General features: G+C 38.0%; 1 protein-coding gene across 1 annotated transcript; it reads left to right on the top strand.

The window, feature by feature from the left end:
• The first annotated feature begins 12734 nt into the window (after positions 1 to 12734).
• Positions 12735 to 17793, top strand: b3gnt5b (UDP-GlcNAc:betaGal beta-1,3-N-acetylglucosaminyltransferase 5b). Its single transcript, XM_034702185.1, is given in 3 exon segments — positions 12735 to 13097; positions 15633 to 16206; positions 16209 to 17793. Coding segments are annotated over 2 exon segments (1161 nt in total). The 5' UTR covers positions 12735 to 13097; positions 15633 to 15923; the 3' UTR covers positions 17087 to 17793.
• The last annotated feature ends 5713 nt before the right edge of the window (positions 17794 to 23506 follow it).

The raw sequence follows: 23506 nt of genomic DNA, 5'->3' as shown, positions 1-23506 counted from the left end.
TGTTTGATTGTTTGCTTTTTAATTTGATCTCTGCTGCACTGGTACTGTCCTTTGGTCTGAGACGTTATTGCATAAATGTCTGGAGAGGAAGAATGCTACAGTAAAAGCTTTGTGCCACAAGAGGACAAACTGAATTTCAGTTCTCAGCATCATGGCTCTGTAGATAGATCTGCTGCAGATAAAGATCTGTAACCTTTCTCAAAAGGTTAAAAAAAATGAAGCCATGTGCAAGTGCAGAAAACTGCAGTTCCTACTTGTGTGTCCACTTGAGGCTAGCTAGGTCCTATATTAAATGTCCATTCTTACACCAACGTGTTTACAGACTGGTACAAACATTAATTTTGTTCTCATTAGCCCATTTATTTATCTATACACTCTGTAACAGGGCGATTTGGGGGGAAAAACGTGTGTTGATTGTATTAAGTCTAAGGGTTATGGGTACTTTTGACTATTTACGTGTTGCAAGTTAACCTATGGGGAGTAGCTATTTGCCAGGAAGCGTTAGGCTCAGTGGCGGTTCTGGGGAGGGACCAACAGGGGCCGTTCCCCCTGTAATACTGAACCTGTGCCCCCCCTCCAAACAAATATTATACAATAAAAAAAGCTTTGGTATTGCGCCGATGTTACAGGCTGAACACATGCGTGTGGCACTTGGTTCCAGTCCCTTAGAGCGCTAAGGGACTCATGTTGAGTGTAAACAGCCAAACAGCTACTGTCAAGCTGCATTTTGATATAGTACACAGTAGTATATATGTCTAGTATATAGGGATGCACTGATGTTTTGCCAGTTTGTTCTCAGCCGGTCTTCGCCCTTCTCAGTCTCTTTTGTCAGGGTTGAATGTGTCCCTCTGACGACACCCTTGGCCCCAGCCTGCCCCCCCCAGTAAAATTGGTCTAGAACCGCCACTGGTTAGGCTCACCTCATCTCCACATCTTTGCCTGTTTATTTGAATCAAAGTTAAGTTGTGTCAACATTTACAAAATGGAAAGCCGCATTGTTGGGCTCATCGACAAAACATGGACAGGACAACAGTTCCCCAAAAGTGACGCCATAAGTTTTAGACCTGCCCCTGGTGACTGGCTGCAGTATAGATCTTAAAGCCCACCTCCTCCATTATAAAACATGGAACATGAGTCAAAGCAGGAAATTAAAATACTCGTCAAGTTTTTCTCAAATACGCTCTCTGTCGTAACAGTTAGCTCATATTATGCTTTATGTTTGAATTTGTTATTGTATGTTAAAAACGGAGGATGAGACATCATGATTGACTGCTCTGTTGACAAATCCAGCTCCTGCAGCATTCTTTTCTGGATTAGCAGTTCAGATAAGGATCTGGGAAGAAATTGTTTCCAACAATCATAGGCTGTTGAGCTTTCCATTGCCATAAGTGCCAATCAACACTTGTAGCTGTTTCCCTTCGGACTGTATCAGTAAGTTAGATGGGTGTTTTGGTGAGCAGAGAAAGGGTGTGACTTTACTTTCTTTACTTTTTTGCAAGGGTAGGATGTGGAGGCCGTCATTGCACATTGCATCCAATTCAACTCAACTTTATTTATATAGCACCTTTCATACATAGTAACATGCAGCCCAAAGTGCTTCACAGAATAACAGAGAGACAGAAAACAAAAGCAATGGTAAAATTAGAAAAGGCATGATTACAAATAAAGTACTTAAAAATAAAATAAAATCAATACAGTAAAAGTAATGAACTAAGTAAGAGTGGAAAGAAAAGTTAAAAATAAGGTAGCGTTGACAAGATCAGATGAATACAATAAATAAATAGATAAATAAATAATTAAATAAGATGAATAAATGTTAAAGCAATGATTAAAATAATAATGCAGTCCAGGGCTAAAAATAAATTACTCCAAATTAAAAGCTAGATTAAAAAGGTGAGTCTTAAGTTTACTTTTAAAACTTACTTTTATCCATGTTTCCTACAGTCCATGGTTTTCACCAAGATAGGATGTTACTGGTCCCTGTTGGCCCAGCTGTCGAAGCACATATGTACAGAGGCTGTAGTCCTCGTCAGAGCAGTCACAAACCCCCGGACTCTCAATTTGCTGCATGTCTTCCCCCTGCTTTCTACTACCCACATTTCCTGACTCTCAAGCTGTCCTAGCCTATTAAGGCAAACATTTCCCAAAACACAACTCAAAAAAGAAAAAAAGATAGGTTGTTACACAAATATAATTAAATGTATGTGAATTGTACACCAAAAATTATCTCCAAGTATCAAGCCTAACATGGCTGTAATGGCTATCTGTTGCCTTCTTTCTTACTGCTATGTATAGCGCTTACTTGTTTTCATAACCATTCTTGAGTGATGACATGACACTGCTTCACTCATTGAGTCAGCTCACTGACATACTTGCACACTGTAATACAACTGTGGTGCTCTGCCTCACTCCTTTATTGAGAACAACAGAATACCTGTCACAGACAATACTTCACTTCCTGTCTCTTAGTCACATGACTACCAGAGCCACGTAAGACAGCAAACTATATAGGAAATAAACCAGCGAATATTCCAATATACTTTCTTTTTTTTTGTATAATTTTTTTAATTCACATTTGACTGTATACACATGACACCAAAACAAATAAACAATAAAAAAATAAAACACAGGGGACAATTAAATTAACAGTAACACAAAACAACAAACAAACAAAAACAAGATCCACAAACTGAACAGAGGGAAAAAAAAGGACTTATACAGACATTAACTCACTCCTCACACCAACAAGCTCAACCTCTAGAATTTCATAATTTGTCTTCTTTAAATAAATTTTAGCTGTTTAAAAAAATATATATATAGATCGAAATAACTGAAAATATGTGATCACAAATCTAACGTTGTGCTACTCTCACTAAAACTTATGGACTAAGTGCGTGTAATACTTAAACCCCTATGTTTTTCAAATAAAATATTTTTTGCTTTTCATATTTGAATATTCCAATATTCTTTCCAAAACTCAACAAAATGTTTTTCTCTTTTTAGTCAAATTATATCATTAAAATACTATAAACTTATCATTGTTAAATGGCGCTTACACTGGCTTTACAAAGTGATGTAACTGCAGTTCCTGGATGACCACCTGAGGCTGGTGCCAAGTGCAGATCAATCTTCCTTTTATTTCTCCTTCATCTTAAAAAGCCTAACTTTACAGAAAGTTGTTTATAGAACCAAACATTACATTATTTGGGTTATTTTATATGTAACTGTGCCATTTTAATAATAAGACCAAAAGTTGTGAATGATTTAAGACAAGTGTAATATGTGGTTTTGGCTAGCTGCGATTTTAGCATCACTCTATCACAGTCAAAACTAGAGCCTGCCTACCTGGACTTTGTATAGTCACTGTTTAACATTTCCATTGTGTAAATGTTAAAATGCACTTGAGCAGCCTCACAGAGCTGGTAGCATGGATGTACATTCTTAACATTGCTCAACTGAAGAACAGGAAACCTTATAGTCCTCTGCCGTTACTGTCTGTGGTTCAACAGGATAAAGGTGCTGCCGGCAGCCTTTTAAAATGTCATCAAAATTATAAAGCACTTAGTACTGACAGGAATGACTTAGTCTCAAAGTTCCATATCTTCCACTAATTTCCCTTTTTTTTTCCCACCCAACCTTTGTCATCAGCGCTGCAGTTGTTCCCGCCCACTAGATTCTATTTTGTGCTGATAGGTTAAACCTCAAAAGCCTTTCCTTCAGTTAATATACAAAGCATGTTCAAACCATGAGCCTGATAAAATATGTCAACCGTGGGACAATGAACAGTCAAAACTCAGCCTGATATATTTGGTATCTTTAAAGACTATGGGACCTAAAACCAAACAAGTATTGAGACGCAAGCCTCTTGAAACAGGTTTAAATGCTGGATAATAACAATGAAAAAGATAAAGTAAAATACAAAGTGTCTCAGACATTGGCAATAGTGTGAAGTCACTCTATTTCTGGCAGATCTCATCTGCATCTGAGGTTTTTTTTAGGTAACACATGTAGTGTTTGGCCCAACAGGCTGAAGAGTCTGGGCCTGTTGATATACATGTAGTGTCCTCGACTGGTTGGAAGAAGAGCATGAAGTGAAGTTAGCTTCTGCCACCTGCAAAATTCAGTGTGGATGTTGGCTATAACTGGTGATAGTTTAATGTTATCTGCCACACTAGAAGACAGGGTTTTCTTACATAACTATTGTATTTAAAATGCAAACATATTTATACTAAAACTTTGACAACAAGACACCACTCCGCAGCAATCAAAGACTGAATGTTCAATCAATCAATCAAGCTTTATTAATATAGCACCTTTCATGCAAATCAAATCTAACCCAAAGTGTTTTACAGCAATTGAAAAACAAGAAAGAAGCCCTCTCTTCAGGCACAGAGGGCACGCTGTTGACTTAACCATGCCCCAGGAAAACAAGTTGGGTGGGCTTGGCATAACGTCATAGACAGCCTGGATTAAGAACTTTATTCGGTGGGGCTCAGCTTTCTACAGCTTGGTCCATGAGACTTTGCGCTCCATGGCTTGCTCCCATCTCGTCCAGGCTCCCTGTTGCCGCATTCCAACCATCTTGCTTGTTCGCTGATCTTCGACTGATGCTCTCACCTCCTCTTGGATCAGCGACCTCTTGTCCTTTCCCTGTGCCTAGTCGTAGCGAGGTGTTTTGCTGCTCCCCAGGCCAGCTCTTCCACGAGTCACTGTCCCCACCAGCACCCTGTGCTTTAGCCATGCCTCAGCGACATCGACAGCCTCTGCAGCCTTCCACTTCTGACCGGTCCTGACCTCAATCCCAGCCTGGGAGACTTTTGGGTCGCAGGACTCCCGGTATTGAAACTAATGCGCACCAAAAATAAAATATGTGTAACTAAAATAAGTTAAAGCATCAAAATTAAGAACACAAATAGTTAAAATAAATAGATTTAAAAAGGGGAAGGATATGACTGTTGAATGTTCAGTACGAATGATCTGCGACCTGCTTCAAAAGCAGGTTTGGAAAAACTCTTGATTTCATACTGATGAAGAGTGCTGCAAGTCTGTAGTTCATCAACAGGCACTCTTCATACTTAAACTGTGAAGGATATACTATAAATGTCAAAAGAGGATCAGATTTTTGCTGGTAAATCTATATTGAACATTTCTTGTGGTCACAATATATCGGAAGAGTTGGTGTTGCTGTTCAGCTATATAAAGAACTGAAATGAAAAAAAAGAGGGAAATGTCATTTATACCACTATAAAGTTTAGGGTTGTTTTTTTTTCTGACATTACAGCTTACAGACATTACAAATTCATCCCTTTGCTTTCCTTCTCTCCGTAAATGTATGAGGCGAATTTATGAAGTCCAAAAAATCTGAAATTCTTCCAACTACTTTACAGAAGTTTGGATCCAGTCAGGCTGATGTGAGGGTTCACTCCGTTACATTTAACATTGATAGTCGCAAACAGTTTTTTTTTCAATTCTAGCTTAATATAGACTTCACAAGGATGTGGACTGAAGCAGTTGACAGTTACAGGGACCTGTGACTGCTCACACGAGTGAATTAAGCTCTAACATTTCTCCACTGAAGCTAACATGTTAGTTTTGTTTATTCAAATTCCCCATCGTTTTCTTTCCCCTCATGACTCTGAGAAATACAACCAGTGAAAACACAAATTTCAGAGTAAAGTCATTAGCTGAACCTAGCTGAACTCAAGTTATTTTAGAGTCTCTTAATGCACATTTTAGAAGAAGGGCTCATTCACAGTCAGTGCAGAAAGGAAGTATCATAATAGCACTGAATACATCTTTGTCATACATGATTTGAATACTGTATCAGCATGAGCCTGAAATAAACCAAGGTCTTTGTGCATGTCAACCATTTTATTGATGCATAAATAGTTTACGCTGAGATCAGTTCCTGCTTTAGTAACAGAGATGCAGGTGTGTATTTTTGTATGTGTGTGTGCACAGGATCGACAAAGCTTTTTTTGTGTACTTAACTTGCGAGTCTGTTCAACAAGACCTGGCTGTTCTGTACTGCGACAGTCTGTGACCTGCAGTTACTCTAATCAGGTCTTTCATGATATTTTGAGATATTCGTCTTCTGCTTCCTGTTTTAATTCTGAAAAGCTGTGTATTAAACTGTTTGCAGGCAGTTCATCTCTGACTGAGCGATACAGTTAATAAATGATACCATCTCTGCAACCACTTACCTCAGTGAATAAAGAACGGCGTGACAGACTGTTTGAATGAAAAGTTCATTCTAAAATACAAAATAAAAATAAGTAAAAAAGAAAAAGATTCAATTGCTTTTGTTTGTTTTAGTTAGATTAGATTTTTTTTTTTTTGATGGTGTCATTGCATTATCATTATGGATGGGCCATTTTATTGTCTTGTATTGTAGTGTGTTGTGCTTGTACTTGATTTTTGTCTAGATAATAGACAAATAGAAGATAATAATACAAAAATAAAATAACATTTCGACCCGTAGGCATTAAATAATCACCCAAAATGCAGAAGGGTGCATTAATTTATACTATATTCCGTAAAATATTTAAAGGTTGTTTAGACAATCACATTAAAAACCACAAGCAAGTAAACCCAATACAAGAACTGCAGAGGACAAGTCAGTATGATGAAAATCAGGATGGAACCATGAACTTTTGTATTACATTTTTCCTTTCATAGACCCAAAAACAACTAAAACAATGATTATACATAATACATATACTTATGTTGATTGCAAAAAAAAAAGATTACTATTAACCGGAAGGATACAAAACCACCAACAATTGCTCAGTGGAAACCGAGACTGGGGCGGGTCTCCATCATGGAACGGATGACAGCCGATCTGCAACTGGACCTTTCTGTGCAGAGATGGAACTGCATTTGTATTTAATTGGACATGTAATCATGCAATTGGCATGGAGCGTGGTTGTACGGGTGGCCCTGACCCTTGCCTGAAATGCCTGTCATTATGTTGTGTTTTATTCATATTTTTACCATTACTTTGTATTATTATTAATTATATATATATATATAAATATATATATATATTTATTTATTTATTTAAATATTTATTTTTTAATTTATATACAAATGTTTATTTCATTTCATTTTATTTATTTCTTTATTATAATTTTTTGCCCTTTTTATATGGATTGTGAGTGGTGTAGAGAATGTGTGTTAAGTAGTGAAAAACCAAAATAAACAGTAAAAAAAAAAAAAAGATTAATTCTCAGTAGCAAAACAACACCAGGGCCAACCTGATTACACAGGTTAGATAAAACCACTCCGCCGGCACATTTCACCTCCTCCTGTTGACACTGTGGCAAAGACATTAGTTTCCATTAGTATTCTAAACCAGAAAACATGAAGGTAAAAACGTTAGTATCCGTCTCAGGCTGGTCTTCAGGGTCGGTTCAGTCACCAGGCACAGAAAAGAGAGCAGTCTTGGAAGCTACCTGGCCTCAAACATTGCTGAAAATGAAAGATGGAGCAACATCCCATCAATCCAGGCAACTGCAGCTGAGCTGGTGAGTGCACCCCTAAGTTTCTGATCCCTCCAAAGTACCTTCAATGATAAGAAATAGTGATAGCAGTGTTAAAAAAAATTGATAATTGCCTCATTTGTGTTCAAAGGTGTGTCAACTGTAAAGCTCTGTGGAGAAGCTGAATCAGGACAGAAATGTTAACATTAATATTCCTGCAGAAGTCAATCAATCAATCAATCAATCAATCTTTATTTGTATAGCGCCAAATCACAACAAACGTTATCTCAAGACGCTTTTACAAACATAGGAGGTCTAGACCACTCTATGTCAAATTATGAACAGAGACCCAACACCAAGACAGGGTAAGTCCTGTTCATCCATTCTTACTTTACCTTCAGTGGAAATAGTTTAATATAAATCATGACAAATTAGCAGGCAAATGTTCTAACTTTACTCTATAAGGGTTCATTGAGACTCTAATTTACATAACTACCTGTTGACTCTACATTATCATGATATAAATATATTTTCGGTTCTGTAAGTTCTTCATGTTGTTGTTCTTATAAGAAGCATACTATTATCTGTAAGTCATGGGGGGGAAATAGACGGAAAACCTCAGCCTGTTTCCAACGAACGTCACCTGAAACTAGGGCAGACCACCTCAATATGACCAGATTGAAATAGGTCAAGGAAATTTACAAGAAGAGGCATAGTTTAATCGGAAATAAGTACATTTTTGTATCTAAGTCATTGCCCCATGTGCCATTTGCTATGACATGGCAGCCATTTTACTGGCAACCAGCTCAAGATGAGAAGAAAATTCTGTTTATTATCAAACACATTTTAACATTTCCCTTTTTATCAGAAACTAAAAAAAAAATACATGTCGATGGTTTGGGCACTGGTTTGGCATAGTGGTTCAAGTGGGCACCCTATATACAGAGGCTGTGGTCCTCGTTTACAGCAGCCATTGATTTGAGTGCTGGCCACTCTTGCAGCATGTCATCCCCCACTCTTTCTATCCCAGCATTACCTCTCTCTCTCTCTCTCTCTCTCTCTCTCTCTCTCTCTCTCTCTCTATTTCTCTCTATATTTATTTTTTAATTTATATACAAATGTTTATTTCATTTCATTTTATTTATTTCTTTATTATAATTTTTTGCCCTTTTTATATGGATTGTGAGTGGTGTAGAGAATGTGTGTTAAGTAGTGAAAAACCAAAATATACAGTAAAAAAAAAAAAAGATTAATTCTCAGTAGCAAAACAACACCAGGGCCAACCTGATTACACAGGTTAGATAAAACCAATCCACCTGCACATTTCACCTCCTCCTGTTGACACTGTGGCAAAGACATTAGTTTCCATTAGTATTCTAAACCAGAAAACATGAAGGTAAAAACGTTAGTATCCGTCTCAGGCTGGTCTTCAGGGTCGGTTCAGTCACCAGGCACAGAAAAGAGAGCAGTCTTGGAAGCTACCTGGCCTCAAACATTGCTGAAAATGAAAGATGGAGCAACATCCCATCAATCCAGGCAACTGCAGCTGAGCTGGTGAGTGCACCCCTAAGTTTCTGATCCCTCCAAAGTACCTTCAATGATAAGAAATAGTGATAGCAGTGTTAAAAAAATTTGATAATTGCCTCATTTGTGTTCAAAGGTGTGTCAACTGTAAAGCTCTGTGGAGAAGCTGAATCAGGACAGAAATGTTAACATTAATATCCCTGCAGAAGTCAATCAATCAATCAATCAATCAATCTTTATTTGTATAGCGCCAAATCACAACAAACGTTATCTCAAGACGCTTTTACAAACATAGGAGGTCTAGACCACTCTATGTCAAATTATGAACAGAGACCCAACACCAAGACAGGGTAAGTCCTGTTCATCCATTCTTACTTTACCTTCAGTGGAAATAGTTTAATATAAATCATGACAAATTAGCAGGCAAATGTTCTAACTTTACTCTATAAGGGTTCATTGAGACTCTAATTTGCATAACTACCTGTTGACTCTACATTATCATGATATAAATATATTTTCGGTTCTGTAAGTTCTTCATGTTGTTGTTCTTATAAGAAGCATACTATTATCTGTAAGTCATGGGGGGGAAATGGACGGAAAACCTCAGCCTGTTTCCAACGAACGTCACCTGAAACTAGGGCAGACCACCTCAATATGACCAGATTGAAATAGGTCAAGGAAATTTACAAGAAGAGGCATAGTTTAATCGGAAATAAGTACATTTTTGTATCTAAGTCATTGCCCCATGTGCCATTTGCTATGACATGGCAGCCATTTTACTGGCAACCAGCTCAAAATGAGAAGAAAATTCTGTTTATTATCAAACACATTTTAACATTTCCCTTTTTATCAGAAACTAAAAAAAAAATACATGTCGATGGTTTGGGCACTGGTTTGGCATAGTGGTTTAAGTGGGCACCCTACATACAGAGGCTGTGGTCCTCGTTTACAGCAGCCATTGATTTAAGTGCTGGCCACTCTTGCAGCATGTCATCCCCCACTCTTTCTATCCCAGCATTACCTCTCTCTCTCTCTCTCTCTATCTCTCTCTCTCTCTCTCTCTCTCTCTCTCTCTCTCTCTCTCTCTCTCTCTCTCTCTCTCCAGCTATCCTAACTTAAAAAGGCAGAAGATAACTTAAGAAGTGAAAATGATGGTTTTTGCTTTATATATCTTAACAATCTAGCTCTACAAAAAGGGTCAATATGGTATATAGTGAGTGGGTTGTTATGGAGAATGGTACCCCGCTCATTAAACTGAACATTTATACTGATGTTAGAGGAAAAAAAGATTGACTTGACTGCAGATATATGTGCCCCACCTGATCGAGTTTTTCTGCTTCATCACGGTCAGAGACTGTGCCGTTTTTCTTCCATTTATCAGTCCATAAACATGTTGTATCCCGTACTGTGTCTCAGTGTTTACTTCGTGTACCATCTTTGATTTTGTAGATTTCTCTGTTGTAGCCGAGGGTGTCCAGACTTTTTTGACTAGGGTAGCCCAACATGGGCAGTGAGCTACACAGGGGTGGCAAAAAATATGTGTGCACCAACACAAGAATGAACATAACCTATCATCCCTTTTTGTCTCCATTAATGATATCTACTTTGATTACAAATGTTAGATTTTTTTTGAATAACTTTTTAAACTTTTAACACAACAGAGTGGCAACATCTTCTTAGCATTATTCTTTAAAAAGTAACTAAGCTCCTGAGAAAGTTGAACAACAGCGTTGGCAAGAAAACAAAATTGTTTAAAGGTACTTTTACCTTGAAATAAGAAAAAAAATCTGCCAATAGAACAAGCGAAAATTTGCTTGTTAAGATTTCTTACAAGGCGTAATATTTAGAAAACTGTGATCTTAAAATTAGCAGGGAAATTAATTTTAAGCATTATTTTACCAGTATTTTAAAGCTTACTGTCTCAGAATAAGCCAGAAATGCTAACAATTAGTATTTTTTTCACTGAAAAAAGTTTTTTTTTGTATTTTTAATACATTTCATGTCAACTTCTTCATTTGAGATATATTCACCTTAATTTGAGTTGTATTATAGCGGCACTTCTCTAGGTTTAAGACCATCTTGTACTTGAAATAAAGTTTAATTTGAGCATCTTGAGATATAATGTCTTCTCATAGTTAGCTGGATATACTAATATTAAGTCATGTTGTTTTTTAGGATAAGCCAGCTATGCTCAAAAGTTGGTGTTTCATTGTGTGCATGTAGTTTGAGAATGTATATTTGTATCTGATTAAGAAGAAACAGTGCCTGAAAACTGTAACCCACCCTTAAAAACAACAACTATTCTTTCTTTCTTTCTTTCTTTCTTTCTTTCTTTCTTTCTTTCTTTCTTTCTTTCTTTCTTTCTTTCTTTCATCAATGGAGCTGTTTTCTGAAAGATTCTCCAATAAAATGCATTTACTTAAATCAAGTGAAGGGTTTGTCTTCAATCAAGATTATCCATCTTCTACAAATAAGATCTCAGTTTGAATAATGTATGAAATGTAAAATACGCCTTGTTCCTTCTAAATTACAACTCAAAACAAGATCATTTCAAGATTGTTTGACTGAGCAAGATATTTAAGATGAATTGTCTTTAAAAAAATCCCTCTGTCTTGCTCAAATGTTACTTGTTAACCCTCCTGTTATGTTCCTTTCTAAGGGACAACAATAATGTTCCTGGGTCATCTTGACCCGGGGCATATTAAATGATTCAAAAGTGTCAGAACCCCAAAAAAACAACAAACATTTTTTAAATCTCATTATTAACTCCATTACTAACCATTTAAATCTGTATTTAGTGCATTGGTGTTCTTTATTTCTCACCGATTATAGTTCAATGAGGATAACTCACTCGTTTTTATGAAAATCCATGTTAAATTTTTTTTTTATGTACATTGGAAAGTGATTGGGTTGAAATGTGTCACACAGTTGCAAAGAAACATTTAGTATTTGACACCTCTGACTCCTTTTAGCCTCAACTTTGACTGCAGGGTCAAATTGACCCACAAACAGTATGTGGTATAAACATGGGAGGGGCAGTGGCGGTTCTAGACCAATTTTACTGGGGGGGCAGGCTAGGGCCAAGGGTTTTGTCAGAGGGACACATTCAACCCTGACAAAAGAGACTGAGAAGGGCGAGGACCGGCTGAGAACAAACTGGCAAAACATCAGTGCATCCCTATATACTAGACATATGTGCTACTGTGTACTAGATCAAAATGCAGACTGACAGCAGCTGTTTGGCTGTTTACACTCAACATGAGTCCCTTAGCACTCTAAGGGACTGGAACCAAGTGCCACACACATGTGTTCTGCCTGTAACATTGGCGCGATACCGAAGCTTTTATTTTATTGTATAATATTATTTTGGTATGGAGGGGGGCCAAAGGGGGGTCCGGGTTCAGTTTTACAGGGGCACTGGCCCCTGTTGGCCCCTCTCCAGAACCGCCACTGGGAAGGGGGGGTTGCAAATGTGTGAAATGAACCATTTTAATTGTATATGTTGGTCACACTAATTACAACAAGCAGAAGAAATTTCATAGCGAAAATTACTTTTAACATTTTTTTAAGATTTTTTAACTTTAGTATGGGTCAATTTGACCCGCAACATAACAGGAGGGTTAAGTAAATGTATCTTAAATCCAGTGGGATAAGACATTTTGACTAAAAATGAGACAATTTAACTTGGTTACCCTTTTACATTTTGGGGGGTATCCATGGGGACGCAGCCGCCGACGCCCTCGCCTGGGTTTGTTGGGCGTGGTTAAAAGTTGGCTGTAAAAACAGAAAGGGGGGTATGAACACCAAGGGAACCTGCACACTCACTAACTAACTGGCTTTCAACCAGTGTACACAGTCAGAGTGGTGGAGAAGAAGCGCCGTCAGTGACACCCCTCCTCACACAGACGCACACATAACGAGCCGACGGTTGAACAGCATTGGTGTCCTGATTATAAGCGCTTCTCCTGCTTACATGTGAGGGATAACTTAAAACCAAGGAAGGAGAGCATCTGTGCAGCAAAGAAGACCACCGTGGAAGGAGACTGTTGCTGCTCCTTGGATTCACTCACACGCAGATGTTTTCTTTTATCGGTGAGTCTTTTCCTCTTAAGTGTGGAGATGGTTTACTTTTTCCTCTTTCCAACCCTATGTGTGTGTGTGTGTGTGTGTGTGTGTGTGTGTGTGTGTGTGTGTGTTTCAAATCTATAAATAGAGAAGGGGTCTTTGGAAACATGCATGTAGGGTCGGGTAGTTCACTTTCACAGTGCTTGTTTTAGATGCAGCCGAGACTGTGGACGAGAATCGACACTGTGTTCATACTGGCTCCTCTGTAGGTGTTGTATAGCCTACAGGGTGAATGCAAAAAAACCTGTTCAAAGGACAAGACAGTGACAGCACCTTTGGTAAACAGTGAATACATAATGACTTTAAACAGCTAAAAGTTACCCTTCTTTAACTTATTGAAGCTTTTAGTTCATTTCACCTTTGTTTTCCCTTTTGAGATACAACATCTATTTTCCAATGAGCCCTGGATACATGGGGAAAAAAAGTTTTAAGATGTTCTTGGTAAATTAAAGTAGTACAGACAAAAACAGAATATGCAATGCTGAAAAAAAAAGGCTGCTCATATGTTGTCTGCGCTGCTGCCACATTTTCTTTGAGTGTCTTTATAGGCTATTAAGTTTGCTCTCTGTTGTCTTTGAGTCCGATTTTCCCATTGATAAGACAAGATTGTCAGGTCTCATATGTCGTTTGCAGTTTTTTATGAAGTTACACATTTCCAAACAGTGTGACAGAGAGAAACATACTGAAACATCTTTACTAACATGTCATTTTCTCTATCATTGTATGAGTACAAAAGCTGTGAGGAAGAAAAGGTTTGTATTGAGCCACAATAACTGGACCTGAACTACAGTTAAATACAGTGCTCTGTTCTCTCTGTGATTATCATGCAGATAGTTACTTTTTCTTAATTAGAAAAAAATGTTTTCAGGCCTTTATGCCTTCATTTAGAGATTCTAGGGTAGTGGTTTAGAGCATGAAACCTGAGAGAAAAAGGGGAGTGACATCCAGGCAAGTGTCTGTAGGTCGAATCTAACTGAAGCCGACTGCCTTACCATATAGCCTCTTTGCTCAGAACACATCTTAACCACAAAGCCACACTGGTGCCCAATTCATGCAGATAGTTTTGACTGAAGCTTCAAACTTAACGTGACAGAGGTGAATGGCATGCATAACGACATGTAAATGTAAAAAAAAAATAAACAGAACTTGTTATTACAGAAACATTCTCTGTGACTAGCTTGAGGCAGTTCTCATTCAAAGTGCTTCCTGCTGAAGGAACAGTCTTTGTGGAAACTACTAACAACAGTGATAGGGAAGCTTTTCCAGAAAGAGACAAATGTTGCTGTTTAATGTTAATAAAGAAATGTTTCAGTACTGTGTGCAAAACATTGAGTTAGTGTAGAGGGAGAGATATCAAAAACAGATATCTAATATTCACTAGAGTGACCTCCAGCATGGTTTGATGTCTGTCTTTTTTTATTTTGGGTGAGCTACACCTTTAAGGTTAAAATATGACTAGTTGTCTTACCCAATTTGATAACCAGCAATCCTTCTGTTTTCTCAAAAATTCATTATATACATGTACACGAACTATCATAGTGTAGTCCATGGTCCAGCAGGTGTTTGCTTATCTCTCTGTTCGGCAGTAAGACTTCATCACTCCCTTTTCAGTTGCTGGTGCTGCTTTTACTTTGTGAAGCTGTGAGCTAAAGTTGTATAGATAAGAAAAATGTACAGTATGATAAAGAGTTTAGTTAAACAGTTTGTGTCGGTATAAAAGCACATGGCTGATATGAACCAGAGGTGAAGCCGAGTGTCTCATTATCAGGCCAAGAGAAAAGAGAGCCATTCTGAGCCAGTGACCCCATTAGGCACAGGCCATCCAATGATGTTTAAAAAGCTCTCGGGGTGCGTTGGGAGTCCCAGGCCCCGGGCCCATCATGATCCCCCCTTGGTTTCAGACCGCGCCCGGGCGGAAGCAGGCTATTCTCATCCAGTATTGTGTTGCCGAGCTATTCTGACGCCTTCCATTGTGTCCGAATGCTTTCCATGACTCTCAGCGATTTCAGTGGGTCTGCCCCTTAAACCCCTCCATTATGGACTTTGCTCGCATTGCCATATTTGCTGTGTTGGCTTTTGCATTCAGCCATCCTCTCCACCCCCTGTACATCACCCACTAACATTTGACTTTTCAGCTAGCATTAGTACTCTTGTGCTGAATACAAGAGAGGAAAGTCAAATGCCAAGTTCAGATCCAACCAGAAGAAGAGTCTCAGTTGATTGTAGTTACATTTGGATGCTGTTATGACTCTGTAGGATATTTATTGAATGCAGAGTTAAAGAGCACTTCATTAAGAAATCCTGTGGCAACACATATCATGAAGTCAGCAGCATCGGTCTAAAATGTGCTTCCTAAAAGAGGAAGTATTGGTCAATCAGATATTGTGCAATGGGGTATTTTCACATCCTGACTTCCTTCTTTTTAGAAGAAAGATGGAGTTTTAGCTTTAAAGATGAAAATCTGTCGCAATAGTAAATGTGTTTTTTCTTTGTGTTCCACAGAGCAACTTCTTCATGAGTAAAAGATGAATCTCCAGCAGCTGGGTGACTGTGGGCGTTTTAGTGACTCTTCTGCGATTGTGGACGATTCGCAGCAGATCCATTGACCCCCATCTATGTCTCCTGCTGAATGTGGAAAGCCTAGGATGGAAGACCCACCACGTGCTGGTCCGAGGCACTGGAACAACATTCTCAACCATCACATCCTCAACCATCTTGCCTCTTCCCCCTCCTCACAAACTACCACCACCATATCAAACCAGACAGGGACTATCGCCAACGGCTGATTCCAGGATGTACGTGAATATGCGACGTATCCGAAGATGTCAGTGTGTGCAACTTATGGCCACCTGCTTGGTGCTGTCAGTGGTGATGGTTTGCTGGGAGCAGCTGGACAGTAACGTCGTCAGCCATGTCAAGTCCTACTCCTACCGCTACCTGGTCAACCGCTTCACCTTCATCAACAAGAGCCTCACCATCCCACGACAGCAGGCCAGAAGTTTCAGCCATTTCCCCTACCTGCTGGACCACCCGGACAAGTGCGTCGGCCAGAATGTCCTCCTCCTCCTCTTCGTCAAACATCTCCAGAGAACATCGAGAGGCGAAATGCTATCAGATCCATTTGGGGAAATGAGACCTACATCAGAACCGCCCTGGGAGTGACAGTCAAGGTGGTGTTTGCCTTAGGAGCACCTCGGACAAGGAAGGAGGAGCCCTCATGGAGCAAGAGGAGTGGGGTTGGTTCTCAGGAGCGGCTCATCCATGAGGACCGTCTTCATGGGGATTTGATCCAACAAGATTTTTTGGACTCCTTCCACAACCTGACCCTGAAGCTCATCATGCAGTTCCGCTGGATGCACAGCCACTGCGCACACGCCCGCTTCCTCATGACAGCTGACGACGACATCTTTGTCCACATGCCCAACCTTGTGAGCTACCTGCAGGACGAGAGCAGCAGGGGTGTCACGGATTTCTGGATTGGACGGGTGCACAGAGGGGCACCTCCAATCCGCAGCAAAGACAGCAAGTATTATGTGTCCTTCGAGATGTACCAGTGGATGTCGTACCCTGACTACACAGCTGGGGCAGGTTATGTGGTCTCCAGGGACGTAGCTGAAAGAATCTACCAAGCCACGCTAACCTTGAATGCCTCTCTTTACATAGACGATGTGTTTATGGGCATCTGTGCCAACAGCATCAATGTGTCCCCACAGGAGCATGTCTTCTTCTCAGGTGAAGGCAAAGCACCGTACCACCTGTGCATCTATAACCAGATGATGACTTCACACGGTCACGTGGAAGACATTTACGACCTGTGGAAGGCAGCGACCGACTCTCGGGTGAAACAGAAGACATCTGGACTCATAGGGAGGTTGTATTGCACGGCCGTGAAAATCTCACTCCTCTGTAAACCATACTTTTTTAACACATACCCTTGCAAAGCAGCCTTTTTGTAGTGTTACTTCAGGTTTGTGTGTGTAAGTGTGTGTCAGAGAGGGAGTTTGTCATAGGTCATAATGAAAGGAGAATCATCGCTGCGAATATTACCTCAGTCCTTTCAGTTGGACACCCATATCAAACACTGAAGTGTGTGTGTGTGTGTGTGTGTGTTCTACTTGTATGTTTCAAGAGGCAAAAAGACCAGACGGTTCGTGTTTGTGTGATCACCTTCCTGTCAAAGATGTTGAGTCCTGGAGGTTTAATAATAATGGTAATAACACTGGCTTATGAGCACATGCTCATGAATTAGATTTTAACTGATAAACTAATTTACTGTCCATTTCAGCAGGGTAATCAATACCTCCCTTCTGCCCCTTCAACTGCTGGCATATATAAGAGGGTTGCCAAAAACATGAATTGACTTCAGACTATTCATTAACTTAAAAGTTAACTTGATGATTGGGCTTATAAGAAAATCATGATGCAAAGAGGAAGTAACAATTTGAGTGTTGTGAAAATTGCCACAGGTCAATGACGTCTCTGAACCAAAAATGCCTCTGTGTCACAAAGTGCAAAATTCATCACAGTGAAGTAATGTGAAACCAATGTGCGGAAAGCTCCTGTGCTGCAAGTACTTGTGAAGTCATGATGAGCAAGAAAGTGGGGGTGCAAAATAGTATTTTGTGTTAAAAGATCTTTTTTTGTAATAAAAATCTGTGTCAAATGTTGTTTTTTTTTAAGAATAAAACCTCTAAAGTTAAAAGTGTTGGATTTTTTTTCTCATCAGCAGTAATCAATGTCACTTTGTTGGCCAAGAAACACAAGATCATGAAATGTATACAGTATATCAGGAAATAATCTAATTATTGAAGATTTACTCTGTGTGGCTACAAATTTCAGAATTAGCATTTCAGTGGCAGCGGGACAGTTCAACATATTCAACAACATAACGCTCTTTCTGCTTTGACTTTTCTCTAAATTACATTTCTATTCTATGTACCTAAAAAAATAATGTGATTCTCTGAACATTACCAGGAAACAGACACTTTTTATTGTCCATGCTAACCCTCAACCAATAAGCAACTTTGAACCACTTGAACATATTCATTATTTTAACCCTTAGCTCTATCCAAAGATAAGCATAATCTGTCTGTCAGCATTTGAAGGTAAACATAGATGTTATATGATAATAGTTTAATCTTTAGAAGAGACTAAAATAGTATCATGACATAATAAGTTTGTGTCCCGTCATCCTAAGCATGATTTGTAATTGAATCTGTTGTTGCCCAGTGACGCAAAAACACCAGGACACAAGAATGGCTGCTCACATAGCTTCGAACTTTAACAGTTTAAACTGGGTTTTATTTATTTATTTATTTATTTACTTATTTTGTTATCAGTGATGCTAGCCAGCTAGCCTACACTGACAGTTATGGAGGGATAGAAAAGATAGGATTTGTAACCTTTGTCACGATGATCGTGTGGGCGATGAGTACCATATTTTGTTTGACTGCAGGAACACAAGCATTCTGAATAATAGAGAGAGGTTCATACCTAGGTATTATTTCCAACGTCCCTCTGTGTTTAAATTAATTCTACTTTTGCAATTAGACAAGCCAAAACTTATCTGTAAATTAGGGGCTTTTCTGAAGAATGTCCTTCCTTTGTTTAAGTAAGATCAGACCATGCCGTGTGCCATCATTATATTGTTTTGTTATTTGTAATTTATGTTCTGCTGCTCCATACCATGTGATCATGGTCTGAGAATCAAATTAAAATGAAATGAAATAGCTCATCTAACTCTGTATTTATGCATCAAAATCTACCCTTGCCTATAAACCTGAGCTTTAAAATATTATACATAATTGTTTTACATCTTGCACCAGCCAGAAGTTAAAAAACAACAACATTGTTTTGGGTGTTGGCTACATGCTAAATTAAAAGCAAATAGATGAAATTACAAAATTTTCAAACTACTCCAGAAGAGAATAATTTATTTTGTTGCATTTACCTGAGAGCACAGAGTAAGGTTTAGTATTCAGTTACATGTGCACATGTTTTTTCAAGGAACTGCCACTTTAAATTAAAAACATGAGAAAAAAAGGACACAGCCACAGATCTGAAATCATAATGGGCATCATAAAAATGCATAATAAAAATATCACTCATTTTAAAGAGTCAAGCTGTATTTTAAGTAAGTTTTAAAAAATATTAATATTTTTAGCATCTCTTAAAGTTGGAGTTCCCTTTAAGAGCAGTTAATAGTGACTGTTAAGCACTGGCCTCTGGTGCACATGCAGCACATTATCACAGCTCTATCCTCACTCTGCTTTAACACCTTCAACCATTCAATGTGGGCATAGTTTTGGTAAACAGAAAGCTTCAATACAGACCCATGCATCAAAACCACCTGCAGAAGACAGAAAGCTCTACACAAGCCTGAAGCCTCTCCCCTCCAAGTGTTTGCCTCTTCTCTCCATAGCAACAGTTTGCAAAACAGAGCAGTTGAGGGGGCTGCACAGCCCTCATTAGAGAGGGAATGCAAACAGCTTTCACTTCAAGTACACACTCAATCTACACAAACACATCTTATATGTGAAGGTACAAACTTTGCCTGAGTGTGTGTACTAGAATGTTTCACTATGATTTTCATTCAGGCGTTTTTCCACCAGACATGTGATACGCAGAGCCAAAAATACCCCGGCATCAGCTACAGAGTCATCAGAGGGTCTGATCCATCGAGGCATCTGGCACAGTCCTGACAGTAATAACTGAGGCTAGTACTGTGTCAGCGCTCTGCAGGCAGAAATTAAATGTCACAGACAAACTAAACTGGTGGCTATACTTTCTATTTTGTGACTATGTATTACAGACAGGAAGAAATACTGTAAACGAAAACATAATGACAGCTATGACAGTCTGTTTAATAAGACACAAAAAGAACCCCCATGCTCTAATTAGTACATCAGTCCATAAAATGTTTCCTTTTATGTTTTTAAACCAAGCAATCATCCTGTTGTATCAGTTTAAGTTCATACAGAGGTCTCCCTCTCTTCCCTCCACCTTACTGTGAATGATCTATATGTTTATTTGGGGCACCTCGTCCTGAAATGTAATGTTTCCTAGATTAGCTGTTCCCTAAACAGCTGCCCTGTTTCCAAGGCAACACACAAGGAAGAAAAATTCACACAACAGACCAAAGACAGGCCCAAAATCTCCAACATCTCACATCTGTTTACTAGTCTGCTGAAGCTTACAGTTGTTAGAATTAGGACATCATGACAGTACCGAGTAGGTATGAGCTGTTTGTTGAGTCTGATTTTCCTTGGAGATACAGACGTGTTTATTTTTAGACCCTAGTGATTATTAATGAGGAGTCAGCTGCTAACTTCAGTCATCCAAACAATGAAACTAGTCTTTAGTCACCTAATAAGACTTGGATTAGCTAAATAATTGTGCTGACACGTGCGAAACATAGATACAGACTTTGCACGTTAATAAACAAGCTACTTTCTTGAAAGAAACTGTCTCTTTTTTTAAGAGAGATTGAGCTTGCTCATTTTGAACACAATCATGTGTTGTTTTGCCCTCTCATGTGTTGCAAAATAGTATTTGTCAATCCAAAATAAAATGTTTACACAATTTATCTGGAAGGGAGCAACAGTTCATTGAAACGATGACTTCAAGTGACTTAAACAAGTACATGAACATTTTGAGATTTCACTTCTTTTCCTTCTATTTGAATATTTATTCAAGTTTCACCTCTGAAGTGTTGAGCGATACCACACTTTTGCCAAGTTTGCCCAAAGTATCATCTTTTAAATCCCTTCTTAAAAAACACTTTTATTAACAAGCTTTTATATACATTTTCTCTCAGTGCCTTTTATTCTTTTAACGTCATCTTTTACAGTATCATAGCAAATGTCTGTTGATATCTTTTAATCATTTGCCTTCATTGTTGTGGATTTGTTGATTATGGAAAGCACTTTGTAAACTTTGTTTTAACAAAGGTGCTGTACAAATGAAAGTTATCATTATCATTATTATTATTATTATTATTATTATTATTATTATTATTATTATTATTATAGTATTATTATTATTTTTTGTATTATTATTATTATTATTATTATTATTATTATTATTATTATTATTATTATTATTATTATTATTATTATTATTATTATTATACACTTATTCAGAGGAAAGCTGGGCTTTAAAACTCCTTGATGGAATAAATGAGCAACATTGGAATCTATGAACACATTATTTTTTAGAAAATACATATAAATCAATCAAGTTCAGAAGCATTATGTCTATTTTATTTTAAAAGGAAAGCTATTTTGATGGCATGTATTTATTTTCAATGAATACTATTTACTATTTGTAATATCACAGACTATAGTACTTCATGTAAGCCAAAAGGAGTTTTTGAAGCTTGACACTAAAGCATAATTATCACTGAAGAATGCATTTTACCTTTTCTCATATTCAGCTCTTTTGATGATATAATAATGTTGGATCTTTATATGTGATAAAATACATAATAGATGACATAGTAAAAATCTTGTGCAACAACATCATTTTTCAGTGTCAAAGCACTGATGTTTACTCGTGACCATGGACCGAAAAGACATAATTTGCTCAAAGAGGTTCATTAATAGACACTTGTTGGTTGTATACATTTCCTGTTTTGGACTTCTGTCAGGACACACTTTGAAAATACCCCCACCCCCCACCAAAATTAACATCCTCTTGTGTGGTTCTTCTGATTTTTCAAAAACAGAAGATTCATATGTTGACATTTCCTTTTAACTTGTGTGACATGTGAAATGTAAGTGCAAGATGGACTTTTGTCACTACTGAAAACCATCCAAAGCTACCACTGAGACAGGCCAGACAGACTAACACAATTACTGTGAGGGGTGACCTTCTTTATAAATTACATTTTGGTGCCGGTACATGTAAACCATGAATGTATTGATCCATGATTGAAGGGGACAGATCAATGGATAATACAGGCTTAATCTATCTCATCTGTCTTAGATACATAGCCCCTTTTTCATTCAGGGGGAGACTAAATGTCAAAGCTGTCATCCAACATGAAGATTAAATTCTCCAACAGAAAAATGTTGACCATCATGATACCATTTACTGAACAAAATGATGCAAATGAAACATTTTCTTTATCGTAGGTCTCCTTCAGGAAGCAGATTCATTTGTTTTCCAGGGCAGCTTTGTGACTGCATTTGTTCTTAAGGACCCACCAGATACAGTTCAAGTGCAGTCTAGTCTTCCAGATAATTTCCCCCACCACCTTCTGTTTAGAGTGAAAAACATACATGTCAATTCCATACTACATCTGTTAAGTGTTTTAGAGCAGGGGATCCCAAACTTTTCACCCCCAAAATATAGATGCCAAAGTCTTGCGACCCCCACTGTTCCTCAGAGTGATTTGATGTGGGTTCATTTAGCTGGTCTGCAGAAAAAAGGTCTACCTATATGAGCATGTGTCTGTTTTTCCTGTGCCGTTATGAATTAACCTACTGCTACTGATGCTTTTGATAATTAACTGTTCCCTAACCCTAAACTTAGGAGCAGTTCTAGCTGTTGTATTTCCTGTTTGAAGCATTTTCAGTTTTTCTCTTGTTTGTAGCATTTTCAGTTGTAACTTACATTTGCAGTATATTCAGTTGTATTTTCTGTTTGTTGCATTTTTCTGTCCTTGTGTTTCATGTTTGTAGTATTTTTGTGTTTTTGTATTGTATTTCTACATAGCATTCAGTTTTTCTTTGTTTGCAGCATTTTCAGTTTTGTATTTGTTTTTTGCCTTTTTCTGTATTTGTATTTTATGTTTGTTGCATTTTCAGTTTTGAATTTTGTGTTTGTTACATTTTTCTGTTTCATGTTTGTTGCATTTTCAGTTTTGTATTTCATGTATATTTTGTATGTTATATTTGTTTTATATGGACCCCAGGAAGAGTAGCTGCTGCATTAGTTGCAGCTAATGGGGATCTGAATAACAGATTCATCTGGCAACAAAGAAAGGCAGACAACTCATTACATTTTCTAGTTTCAAGGTTTAATTTAAAGTTTAGATACCATAATGGGTAAATGTACTATTTTTAGATAACTTAAAAAAAAATAAAAAATAAAAAAATCTGGAAGATTTTTCACAACCCCTCATTTGCCTTACCCGTTTTTAGAGAATAGTCATAGTTGGCCACTAGGTGGTGCTGTCAAAATGCAATTTGTTCAGTGGCTCTCCAGCAACACAGCCAGATTTAAGAGTGAGTGTAGGTGGCATCTCCATGCCAATTACTCAGACAGCTTTACAAAAAAATAAATAAAAACCAGGTCTTCAGTTACTGTAGGAATATCAGCTTAAGACATGTCAAATTAAATACACTTAGAAAGACATATCTCCACACAGCAAG

Source organism: Notolabrus celidotus, chromosome 15 (assembly GCF_009762535.1).
Source record: "Notolabrus celidotus isolate fNotCel1 chromosome 15, fNotCel1.pri, whole genome shotgun sequence".
Lineage (NCBI taxonomy): Eukaryota > Metazoa > Chordata > Actinopteri > Labriformes > Labridae > Notolabrus > Notolabrus celidotus.
The sequence above is the reverse complement of the archived record's forward strand: the minus strand, read 5'-3'. Positions and strand labels throughout refer to the sequence as shown.